The 12500-nt window shown below is 36.8% G+C and overlaps 2 protein-coding genes and 1 long non-coding RNA gene across 4 annotated transcripts in view; 2 read left to right on the top strand and 1 right to left on the bottom strand.

Annotated features, from left to right (window-relative positions):
• LOC136850661 (glutathione peroxidase 2-like) overlaps positions 1-2520 on the top strand; it is a 23543-nt gene extending 21023 nt beyond the window's left edge. The window contains exons 3-5 of the mRNA XM_067124422.1: positions 99-227; positions 841-992; positions 2214-2520. Of these exons, the coding sequence (XP_066980523.1) occupies positions 99-227; positions 841-992; positions 2214-2274 (342 nt within the window). The 3' untranslated portion in view covers positions 2275-2520. The remainder of the gene's footprint in view (positions 1-98; positions 228-840; positions 993-2213) is intronic.
• The window catches only part of LOC136850662 (uncharacterized), a 352695-nt gene extending 342163 nt beyond the window's left edge, over positions 1-10532 (bottom strand). For both annotated transcript variants that reach the window (XR_010856681.1, XR_010856680.1), the window contains exons 1-2: positions 10448-10532; positions 4573-4721 (exon numbers count right to left, since the gene is read on the bottom strand). This is a non-coding gene — a long non-coding RNA (uncharacterized lncRNA). The remainder of the gene's footprint in view (positions 1-4572; positions 4722-10447) is intronic.
• LOC136850660 (phospholysine phosphohistidine inorganic pyrophosphate phosphatase-like) overlaps positions 6334-12500 on the top strand; it is a 136959-nt gene continuing 130792 nt past the window's right edge. The window contains exon 1 of the mRNA XM_067124421.1: positions 6334-6544. The gene's annotated coding sequence lies outside the window, so the exon portion shown is untranslated. The remainder of the gene's footprint in view (positions 6545-12500) is intronic.

Genomic DNA, 12500 nt, shown 5'->3' with positions numbered 1-12500 from the left:
GATCTGTTTTTGTTCCTTGCTTGTTTGCGTTTACAGTACTTGCACTGAAATCAAACGTTTGTGTTGTTTTTCATTTGATAATTGATCCCTTTCTTCAGGAAAACAACACTGATGAAGAGCTGTTGAACACGTTGAAGTATGTTCGCCCAGGGAACAATTTTGTGCCTAAGATGGAGGTCTTTGGAAAAGTGACTGTTAATGGGTCAGAAGCTCACCCAATATTTAAGGTAATGTATTGCTAATTGTGTTCAGAAATTTAGTAATTAAAGTGTGTCACTCAAATTTTAGTCCGATTGTGAGTGTATGAGCTGAATGCTAAAACATTCAGCCGTAAGTCTTTATCCCATAAATTACGCTTTTACGAAAAAATAGAAGCGTATACTTTATACCCCTCTTTAGTTTCCTTCAGAAATTGAAGTGTCGGGAAAACAACTCATAAATTAGACTAGTAAATCTCTACAGGCCATATTTTTTAACCTCCTGTCCGAAATTACGTTAACTTACTGTGTGTTTTTTTTTTTTTTGCGGGGGTAGATTTTGAATAGGTCTTTTGTGGAAATTTATTTCTCAGCAATAGTTCTTGAGAACACCCAACAGGGTTATTTAAAAGAAATATCTTGAAGGGGTAGAATTATTAAGACTAATCGGACGAGATTTGTTGTTGATTTGAAATATCTATTGTAGCCTTTTGCTGATGCTTCATTCCAAAAACTCAGGCTGTCGCACTGACTTCCTGCTCACCAGATTAATTTTTCGTTCCAAAACCTCCTTTCATACAATAATAATCAAGGAAGAAATAATCTCGCGCTTCATATATTTCAATCCCTTGGCTTTTTGCAGTACCTGAAGGAACGCCTTCCACTGCCTTCTGATGACAGCGTCAGTTTCATGAACGACCCACAGTGCATCATCTGGAAGCCCGTCTGCCGTACGGACATCGCCTGGAATTTCGAGAAATTCCTGATTGGCAAGGATGGACAGCCTTTCAAGAGGTAAGAGATAGCATGTCCAAGTTGCTGGGACTGTTTTCTCGGAAGTGTTTCGTTCGTTATGTCTAATTAAATACAAGAGTGAAAGTGGTTTTCGTGTACATGTTTGCAGTAAGAACCATTAATGAAAACTTATTTTAGCTCATACCTTGATTTAAATACAAAGGAAGAGCAACATGACATAGCATTTGTATTTCGAGATTTAAATTTCAGTGAGGGATCTATAGATATGCAGGAGTAATATAAATGCAAATATTCATATACTTGTGTTCTAAGGCGTTTCACTTCAAAGCAGAGTTGGTCAAGTTGAAATTGTGAGATAATTAAAAGTTGAAATTGTGAGATAATTAAAAACTTGTTTGTTTGTTTGCATTTAGTAATGGAAGATGTGACATTTAAAACTTGCACTGTTATAAATTTATTATTTTTAATAAATCCAAGGGCATTCTGATGGAAAAAGGAAAAGTTGAAAAAATAAATGGATGAAACGCATCAGAGAGTGGTGTGCTACTTTTTTAGAGAAGGAAAATTACTGGAATAGGGAAAAATGGAAACGAGCAGAGAATCTCAGCCTTTACCGGGTTACATTATTTCAGTTACCTTAAAAAATAAGAGAATATGGTGACAGGTTTTTCTGTATGTCACTGCTTGCAAATAATCACTTCTAGTGATGGATGTTGTTTTCTATTCACAATTCAGCTGTTTTAGTGTAAAATATGAACAATTTTCTGAGGTTAACCTGATTGACAGGGTATCAGTGCCATTATTCATGGCTGCTAAACTATCTTATGGGCCACATTGTCTAACGGCAGGGGAAGCGCATATAACTAAACCATAGCCATCCACACCCTGAAGTTGAAGTTCTTTTACATTGAGGTACACCCAAGCACACTTCACAAGTTTTTATGCATAAATATGTCCAACACACACACACACACTGATTTCAGGAATTAGTTGGCGGCTTTTATTTACAGATGTTTGAAAGACCTTTGTAGATTGTGCAAAAATCCTTTTTTTCTTCCCGCTTCACCCAGTAATTTTACAGGGAATGTAGATTGTGTCAAAATACTTTTTTTCTTCCCGCTTCATCCAGTAATTTTACAGGGAATTCAGCAATGTAAAATAATAGCACTTGAGGTATTTATAACACTGCTGTATAATTCAGTGTCTTAAGACTTTTTATAAATGTTATGATTATTGAACGCTATCTCTTTTTTTCCACAGGTATAGCAAGAAGTACGAAACCAAGAATATTGAGGAAGATATAAATGCGCTCTTGAAATAAACTTTATATTTAGTGATGGTGTGAAAGTAGGGTAGAATCTGAACACGAACCTGATCCTAGGAAATGATATATGAAGAGCACCTGGGAAAACACTGTTGCAGGTGCTTGGAAGTCTTATTGAAAGAAGTTTCCCAGAATCTGGTCGCGGCTGGAATCTACCAGATGCTTTTCCGCCTTAAATTTGTCAGAGAAGAAACGTTTCGAGGGTATATTGAGATTTATAATTTCTAATAAAATTTTTTAAATTTTTCGGTTGTTTTAAGATTAAAACCCTCTTAGCCTAAGGTGGGTCAGGGGGTTATTCGATTTTCTCTAATGTAGAATGTCTTAGTTGATTCACTGTTAAAGACTGAAAAAACCACTGAACGCCTATTTTTGTTAATTTGTAAATAAGTATTTTGAATCTGGACCGATTCAAAATACTTAATGAGAAAGGCCGAGTGAACTTTTTTACCGGCTTTTTTTTTCTGGACTTGTAACATATTTTCATCGTCACTTTAACCTGTTTTCTAATACATTATTTCTCCGAAAGAACTTGGTGTTTCATTTTGTTTGTTTTGGTTTCATTTGTATTTTTATCTCATTAACTGGCATTTTGAAGCTTATGCATATTATTAAATATACGAAAAATAAATGGGGTAAACAGAAAGGTCAGTGGAGATCAAAAGGAAGTGTGGCGTCCGAATGGGTGGAGACCTCAAGTACTAACACCATAATTGTTGATGCTGTTAGTAATCAAAGTATCATCAGTCATACTACTGGTAAGCTCTTTTTGTGAAGCAACAACCTATTTGCATTAACTTTAATATAAAAAGTAGTGTCGTACAGTCAATTGCTTTCACAGATATAACTTATATGTGGGCTGCAAAATAGGAAGCCACAGCGTGGAATCCCCCGTAGGAGGGTTGTGACGTCGGTGCGCATTAGGTATTACTTCAGGTTCTTTGCAGCGTCCCTTCGACCCTTAGCTGCAAACCCTTTCATAACTTTTATATTGTCTTACTGCTGTCTTACTTTCCAACCTTTCCTTAAAATTTTTTCAACATTAATGTTAGCGCTGAATTACCATACAGGTCCCTGCGCTCGGTCTTTGGCCTAAGTTTTACATTGTTCATGTTATCTAATGAAGGCCTAAATTCTACATTGTTCAATTTATCTAATGAAGACCATTCCCTATTTAAGTTACATCGACCCTGCAGAAAGTTACATATGAAATCGCAAACTCCAAAAACTACTAGAAACAAATACAAAATCTTTCGCTTACGTTCAAGATTCCTCCACGACACTCGTTGTCGACCGAATCTCGAAGTTCATCAACGGTTAAAACCAAAACCACACTAACTTGCGGTCAACTTGGCCTGGGAAGCAGTTCACCTTGCATATTGTTTAAAATTTGTCATAACGATCCGTTGCATTCAGATAATCCTAGACTATACCCGAAGACCTCATAAACCATTCGCTACGTTATACTAGATTTTTAGGCAAACTAAGTCTTACCTATTCTCCTAAGATATTAATACCACTCGGTTACAGATGAAATAACTTCTATAAAACCAAATATGGAACGATCCTCCTAATCCTATCAATGAACTTCCCAAGTTCAAACCTGCTACCTTTTTTTTTCAGGAGGCTGAGACGAGCCCCTCTTAAGAAAAAAAAAAAGGTAGTAGGTTTGAACTTGTCTTGTTTACTTACTTTATCTTGCCTCAGACGAGAGTTTGAATATTTATAAGACAAAGCAAAAACATGAGCTTTGCATGGTGTTGAAAGTAATGAAGTTTTAGGTTTTTATCTGATTTGTCATTTTCATTACTCTGTTTATTCCCATAACCCTCAATTTCCTTTTTCTTCCTGGGCTGTTTTCCTTATTAGGGACCTTGCGGTTGTAGCATTATGCTTTCCCAACCAGGGTTGCAGTGTGACATATATATAATAAAAATAATTAGCAAGCTTTCTGGGTCTTGGTCTTCCTCTCCCGCCAAACTCCTCTGAATTATATGCTACTCCTTAATCTATCATCCTCCATTCTTTCCATGTGTCCGAATTACTGCATCTCCAAGCAGCATACCAGTCCGCCGTTATGTTCACATTTATAACCCTTCTCATTCTTCGTAAACAGTTAATCAAGAGTTTCAACCTGTTTTCTTTCACTTACATTCAACATACACACTTGAATTCTGCAAAGGATTTTAGACACTAATTACCATCAATATGTAGATCTAGATGTATCGGAGACCTATGTTATAGAACAAGAGTATTCAACACATAAAAATCTTTAAATAATTTAAACAGGCTTACCTTCAGTCGTCGTGAACTGGAGACTGCATTGTAGACGAAGAAACTAATATAAGTCCTCCTACAAACAGTCGATAAAATGGAATGGATCGAAAACTATAGGTTTTTATGTCCAATGTTGCCAGCCACTACCTGAACGACAATTCAGCATCCTGAAAAAAATTTTTTGAAAGTTGAGCAAACATGTATTTCTGCCAAATGTCCATCATCAACAGAAAAGAATGACTTTCCAAAAGCTCGATTGCAAAATAGTAATGAAAAAATACAGTAGTTTGACTGGGATAATGTGATACAGGGAAATAGCCTAGTTAATACATGGACAAAAATAGCCCCTATAATTTTGAAAAGCCCTATCTCGAATGGTCCCCCTATGGGAATAGGAGAAAGGGTTCATGAGTGCTAGATGCAGCACAACGCAACGTACACTCATGGAGTGATAACGTCTTTCCAACCCCGTTCATCCTGAAATTCGTCCCACCAACAACAGTTTACTGGTTCAGATTAAGTCTATTCGGTGAGTGCAATGCTAAAAATATGATGAAAGACATACTGATACTGGTATTAAAAAAACAGTATATATTAGTTTCATTGGCTTCTGTAAACTTATTACTTACTGTTTGTTTTTCTTAACTGGCTTGCTTGTTTTTACACTTAATGTTCTGTGTTCATTCTTTCATTATTTGATGTCACACCAAGTTTATTTAAAGACCTCAGAACTCATTCCCTAACGGAGAAAGGTCGTCCTTTTTCCTGACTAATGATTACAGTAATAATTGTATAACAATTTTTGTCTAATTTTTTGTCTAATCCTTAGTCTACGGATTTCCTTTTACCAGACATTAATTGTACCAGCTACCATTGTTTTGCTTCTTTTGATTAAACTTGCTTCTTGCTCTTCTGAATATCCCGAAAGCAAACCCTTGTGTTTCGGAAGTCTCTGTCACAAAATGACATTGCTTTAGTCTTTGTTCTCTAAAGCGGTGGTTTTCAACCTGGGGGCGTCAGGAATTTCCAGGGGGTTGCCGCAAGCCCTAGGGAAAATTAAAATTTCTCTAATTATATTCGTTATTCTCTTAAAAAGAGTCGCTAAGAAGCAATGTCAAGTATTTCACGAATTCATTCCAAAAAGAATAAAAACACCCCTTCTCTTTTTTTTTATTTTCCTTAAATCTGGGAGGGAATTTTACTCATGGATGCAAGGGGGGCGTGGGGGGAAGGACCAACTCTTAGAGAGGGCGTGGTAATATAAAGGTTAAGAAATCCTGCTCTGAACTTAGCTCGACCGTTTTTCTGATGTTGGTCAGCGTGGTCAGCCCTTTACAGTAGACTCTATAAGAGCAAAATGTAAACAATGCCTGTTTCTTGCAAATACCACCATTGGACAATAATTTCATCACGTTGATATCGTTAGCCTATTCAATTGGATATACTTAAACCTCCCCAACTCCCAGCAAACATTTGTGAAAAGCTTCCTGTTAAGTTTAGGTTTGGATTTTGCCTTTTTTTTGGAGGGGGGGAGGGTTGGGTAACTTGGTTTTGAGTCTAAAGGTATATAAAACGTCTCGAAGTAAAACTTAATGCACATCTAAATAAATACACAGGAATAAAGTCAAATTTATGATACGTCATTGGATCTCGAAACTACCGGCTTGTTAACATGTCTTGCGGGTAGTTTGACGACCCGTCACCCGACAGTGGTTAGCCTGCCTCCAGCTATTATACTGTCAGACCTAGGACCTAAAGAAGCAGGCTCATACCATTTAACTCCAATGAAACCTCTCACAAGGATCCTTTAGTGTTGCCCCTTGTGTCCCACACGCAGTAGTGATTCACTGTCAGTGGTGTAAAATTAGAACTGTTTTGTTCATTCTCTCGTGAGACTATTGAGTTGCTTCCTGTGTCTGGGTAACTGACACCCCTCAACAGCCCCTGTACGAAGGGAGTCTACTTCAACTCGAACTTACAGCGATTAAAGGTTAGATCATAAACCCTTTACCAGTACATATATGTATGTATATGTATATATACATATCTATAGAGCTAATGCATAATATAAAGTATAAAATAGAGTAATGAGATGGTCTTTATTTTATTGCGAATAAACACGCTGAAAATTGAAAGATTTCCGTTGTTCAGGACAGTCGTATTCGCTTTTATTCGAAAGGAACAATGAAAGTAATTATTTAAACTTTCATTCACGATTTTACTTCTTTTAACGTACTTTGTTGAATGCGAACATAGTTACGCTTATAGTTTTGTCATTTCACCATGTGTTGTGGATTCCAAGTTCGTTTGATGTTTACTTCGGGGAGACGCAACTGGGGATTAAAAGTTGTTGGAGGCTTTCTTTGTATTAGAAGCTTGTTGTTGATCTCCCGTTTTGTCATCTTTGTTAAATCTTATCTATAATCATTAATTTCGTGGATTCCTTGAGATAGTTTCACTGTCTACTTGAACTATTTTGAATTATAGTTTTTCACAAAGAACCGGAGAGCCATCTTGTAATGTGGTGGACATCCCATCAAATACAAGTGACTGGTGCTAATACGTTCTCGATTTCGTAATAGGCTTACCAAAAAGTTTCCAATAATTTACAAGGAAATTATCAGTTAAATTCATATAAATGTCTTAACGTTATAGTTATTTCTTATGAGAGGACACAATGTAATACTGAGCTAGTTCCAAAAGGCGATCACTTTCCGTTCTATTAAATGTTACTTAAATGCTCAACTTTTCAATGGAAATACTTAATGATAACAGATATACTCTGAGAGTGCAGGTTATCAACCATGACTGTGTTGGATTTCTTTGATGACTGACGAAAATTCTTTAGGCTATACATCAGGAGAGAGGGGGGGGGTTAATGGTCTGCGTATCTGGTTGGGTCATCTTCAAACAGCATTGAACGTGGATGAGGTGGATGGACGGTTCAATGTACTGGTACTAAACAGTCACAGTAGCTATGGATAGTATTAAGCCGTGTTTGCAGTAAACTGGTGTTAATCAATCGCTAATGATTTTCTACTTCCACTGATTTATATATAACATTTCAATGACTAGTGCACACTACTTTCATTGCAACCAATCATATCCCTCTTAGTACCATGTTATTTGAACTGTTCGTTATTTATTCAATGGCCCATTAATTATGGCACTGGTCCGTGGTTAGAACGATAATGCACGTAGAGACATATGCAGCTCTCCGACATTTACTGGCCATCACTACCATCCCTACGTGCTGCCCTAGAGCAAGAGCCCTTGCTAGCACAAAGCTGACTTAATCTAGAACGAAGGAACTTCCATCGAACATCGGCAGACTTGAATTAAAAGCAAGTCCTGCATTATAACAAAGAACACCCATTAAAATCAAGTAATGCCGTAAAGTACGACCAGATTAATGTTATCTGCACCCATTAAACGACATATAAATTTTAAACATGACCATTTTAACTTCAATGAACCGTTTAACAAAGAGGGGGAAGTTTTGGATTACCGCTTCCATTTGATATATTAATGAATTTAAATTTAATATAGTATTTAGGCCGTAGGCCAAGCACTGGGACCTATGAGGTCATTCAAGGCTGAAAAGGAAATTGACAGTAAAAGGTTTGAAAGGTGTAACAGGAGGAAAACCTAGCAGTTGCACTATGAATCAATTGTTAGGAGAAGGGGAAAGTACGATGAAAGAAAGAGAATATGAAAGGTGGTATAGTAAAAGGAAAGAAAGGGGTTGCAACTAGCGGCCGAAGGCACAATGACTGCAAAGAACCTTAAGTAACGCCTACAATGCACCGCATGAGGTGCACTGACGGCGCTATACCCCCTACGGGGATTTGATATAACAAGAGTATTTTCCTAAACGTGCTTTTTTTAACCCTTACCACCTGTGCATGGTGGGATGAAATGACAGTTTTCATTATCTTCTCAAGAGGACCTTTCATTTAAATGTGTAACATGACTATCCTATTAAATTCCCATTTTGAAAAGACGCAGAAACTTAGGCTAAATTTAATCGTAACGCCGACCTTCACTAGCACTATAAAACCTGCCCCTGGATTTGAACTTCCATCCCCCCTCCCCTCAATACAGGGACAAGTGTCGCAAAAAGGCGGTAGAATACGTACACTATAACAGACAATAGGCTATTCACTCTCTACGTTATGTTAGTGTGCTCCCAGTCATTTACAATATTTAAAGACCTCGCTCCAACCCAAAATGATGGAGTGAAATTATATTTGTTTTTTTCGTAATTTATTCCCGATGACCTTACATTTGATATAATGTAACATTTTTATTTAAAAAAATGGTAACAAATTTTAACATTATGCTCATGACTTACTGTGGACTACAACTATGACCGTGGGTTCGCATATGAAGACATAAAAAGAGAAATCTGTAGGCCTATAGTCCGTTTTTCTTAACTGGTCTACATCATTACAGCCAATATCTCCTTTGGGTAGGAAGAGTCCGAAAGTCCAAACAATATCTGTCTTTTTCACACTTTAGAGCAAGGGCCCGTGCTAGCATAAGCCAATTAAACATAATTAGTAAATAATGTAGGGCAGAAGTTTATGCTGCTGTCAAAGCACCAAAGGTTACAAGTCAAATCATCAAATGCATTACCGATCAAAATGACGTGTAAGTCTTATCAACATTTCCATCCTACCCTCCCCACCCCCGCATCACCCGGCCCGACTCTCACACTCTTAAATTATAAACTGCATCGGTTAATAAATTGAGGTAACAACTGGCATTGGTTTCATTGAATAGGTCTAGGTAATTTTTCGGAAGACTCCAGCCAGCCATTTCCAAAGGTGCCAGCTAGCCATTTTTGCATGAAAAACCATTTTGGATTTTTCATGCAAAAATGGCCAGAAATGATAAGGTAGTAAAAGAACCTAAAAATACCAACCTAACGTAAACTAGGGGTGTTTACTGGTTACAATTTTGCCGTATTAGTTATGGAGGGGGCCTGGGTCTTACCTTACAAGTCCTTATTTTTCTCTGCTATTAGGCATTTGCGAAGGTTATGTATTGAGAAGAAATTTTTGTTTTGATGTGATTTACCCAAGAAAAATATAAATTATAAAGCGGGGAGGTGGCTGGAGTCTAACGAAAAATAACCTAGGTCTAAACTGCTGTATCGGTTGTCTATACGTCACCTGCCACAAAGTGTTCCTTCCAGTAAAACTTCCTTATTACAGCAGAACTTCGATTAACCACCCATGTATTTCGCCATCCCAATAGATCCTCTATTAACCATTACCTATGTATTAGGGCAGCGGCCAATAGTTGAAATGAGGCTAGGCCTACTGGTTTACTGTATAGGTCCGCGAAAGACATGGCCGCCATTGTATATACATAGACCTAATCATGGCAAAGTTACAGCAGGTGAACTAGCAGAGATTACAGTATCACACGGTGGAGGTGCAAAATGGTATTAGCCAAACTGTAATGAAGTTGCAATAAGCCAACAATCTTTCCACTAAAGAGAGATATATCGTTGAAAACGTTTGCAAACTCACTCTTTCCTAACCGCTGAGCTTTGGGACTAAACATTTATCGTAATGCAAAAGGTTCCCAATAAATGATCAATATACTTTTAGCATGCATTAGGCAGTGATATTTAATCTTTGCGTCCTGATCAACGGAGTTTTTGACAACTGAGGTTATTACATTACTTCATCATGTCTGGAGGAGTACAAGTGCGGGTTGCGTTACCTGCGATTGTTCCAGCTGCAAACCCTAGGGTAAGTCAGTTAGCTACGACGGTATAACAAGCGATAAATAAAACATGCATGCAGTAAAAAAAAAAAAAAAAACTTCATTGTTCACTCAGAAAAGTACATTAGTTTACAATATCGTATCAGATCCTCACCAAGGAGACCAGAGATGACACTTGATGTGACGGGTCAACGGCACTTACACCAGATCATTACTAAATAGGAACACACACTGAACGTCCGAAAATAACCTTGTATTGTGTCGTCTGTATTTTTTAATATTTACTCTTCATTTTGCTACTTATTTGTCGGAGTTTCTTTTTTTATAGAAGGTACTGATTTGAGATTTGTTTAAGTATATTTTTACGAAAGTACACATTTTTTAGACAAAATTTAAGTAGTCTTCAAAACACTGTGCCCCATGAAATCGGACACCATAGTTCCTCCATAGATCACTTTGACAGGGTGCTGTGTTGGTTGACACCATTAGATAAACACACACAATGTTTATTTACCTACGTTTTTAGCTTGATTAGTTTCTATATTGAGTGTGCAATACCTGATTTTATAGTTTCGTGGAATAGATTTTTTATATTCATTGCAATATTGCTATATTTGAAAGTACGTTTACTTTCTGCAACTAACGTGCAAGCTTGTTGTTGATGCAGATCATCCTGTTTTCTCTGCATCGATACCGCGTATTGATGTGGTTGTTTAATATCTTAGATAAAGGGAATTTAGGTGAAATTAGTGCATGGTACAAATTATGGCGGATGAAGTTAAATCGTAACAAAACTTAAAGTTTGATTGCTAGTAGGCCTATAGGTAACCTACCCTCAGTGCGGAATCTTCTCGTTGGCAGTATTTCTTTGATTACACGCATATCATTTAGAATTCTACGTGTTATCTTTGATTTCAAAATTATTTACTTTCGAGAAAGATATCTGTTCTATCTTTTCCTCAGTTGCACAGAGAAAAATCGATAGTCAAAGAAAGTCTTAAAGATTATTGGCGACCATTCTGTCGTGAAGTAATGTTTTTATTCTTTATATCATGTCATGTTTTGAATAATGTTCCTCAGTTTGGTTGGCGTCTACTGACTAGCATCTTAAAAATAACCAAAACCTTGACCCCTATTAAACCTGAATTGGCTATTTACCTCTTACCCGTCGTTCAATTAGCTCACAGTTCATGCCGTACCAAAATTTTCAGGATTCTGACTCTCCTCTAATTCAGATCTCAGAGTATGCCATCCACCACAAAATACGAATTAATTAGTTAATATAGTCTTACCTTTACTTCTGCGAGGTTCAATACACAGCCTTCCAGGTTATCGCTGTAGTGACCATAATGTGTAATGATCTTCCTAATCTTGTAGTTGGATCTCGTAATTCTGGCTGGGCGCAAACTCCTTTGTTGAGAAGGCTGACAGGTGCCTCACTTCATATATATATATATATATATATATATATATATATATATATATATATATATATATATATATATATATATATATATATATCACTTATATATATATATATATATATATATATATATATATATATATATATTATATGTGTGTATATATATAATATATATATATATATATATATATATATATATATATATATATATATATATATATATATATATATATATATATATATATATACTTGTTAGCGATTAAATTTCATCATTTATCTTATTTTTCTTTGCGTTTAGGAGAGTAAAACCTTAATCTTTTTGGACGTCAGCTTTGTTACTTAAATAAGATTATTTTTCTTCAGAAACTCTTCACTGTATCCTTTGTCATCCAGTTGCCTCATTCAGTTGTAAAACTTCTATCGTCCCCCGCTAGAATAACTAATTAGATTATGTAGTACTGTACCATTTCAAGTGCGTTTGGTAGTGGCTCTAGGGTAACATCTATTTAGATTTAACAATCCGTTCCAGTAAACTAAGTCATAACTGCTGGTAGTGACACGTCATGCTACATTCTTTGTTATAGTATGAGCTTGTTGGCGTGCGTAGGCTCTGCTGTCTCCCCTACCAACCCCTCCCCGGGACGGACAAACATGTTTGCAGGAGTGTGGGTGTCTCCTCTACCCTTCCATTTCCCCACCTACCCCGCCCCCACCCGGGGCAGACAAACCGGTTTGCATGGGGTGGGTGGCTGCCATGTCTCTCCTACTGTCACCCGGTGGAGGA

This window comes from Macrobrachium rosenbergii, chromosome 22, assembly GCF_040412425.1.
Source record: "Macrobrachium rosenbergii isolate ZJJX-2024 chromosome 22, ASM4041242v1, whole genome shotgun sequence".
Lineage (NCBI taxonomy): Eukaryota > Metazoa > Arthropoda > Malacostraca > Decapoda > Palaemonidae > Macrobrachium > Macrobrachium rosenbergii.
The sequence above is the reverse complement of the archived record's forward strand: the minus strand, read 5'-3'. Positions and strand labels throughout refer to the sequence as shown.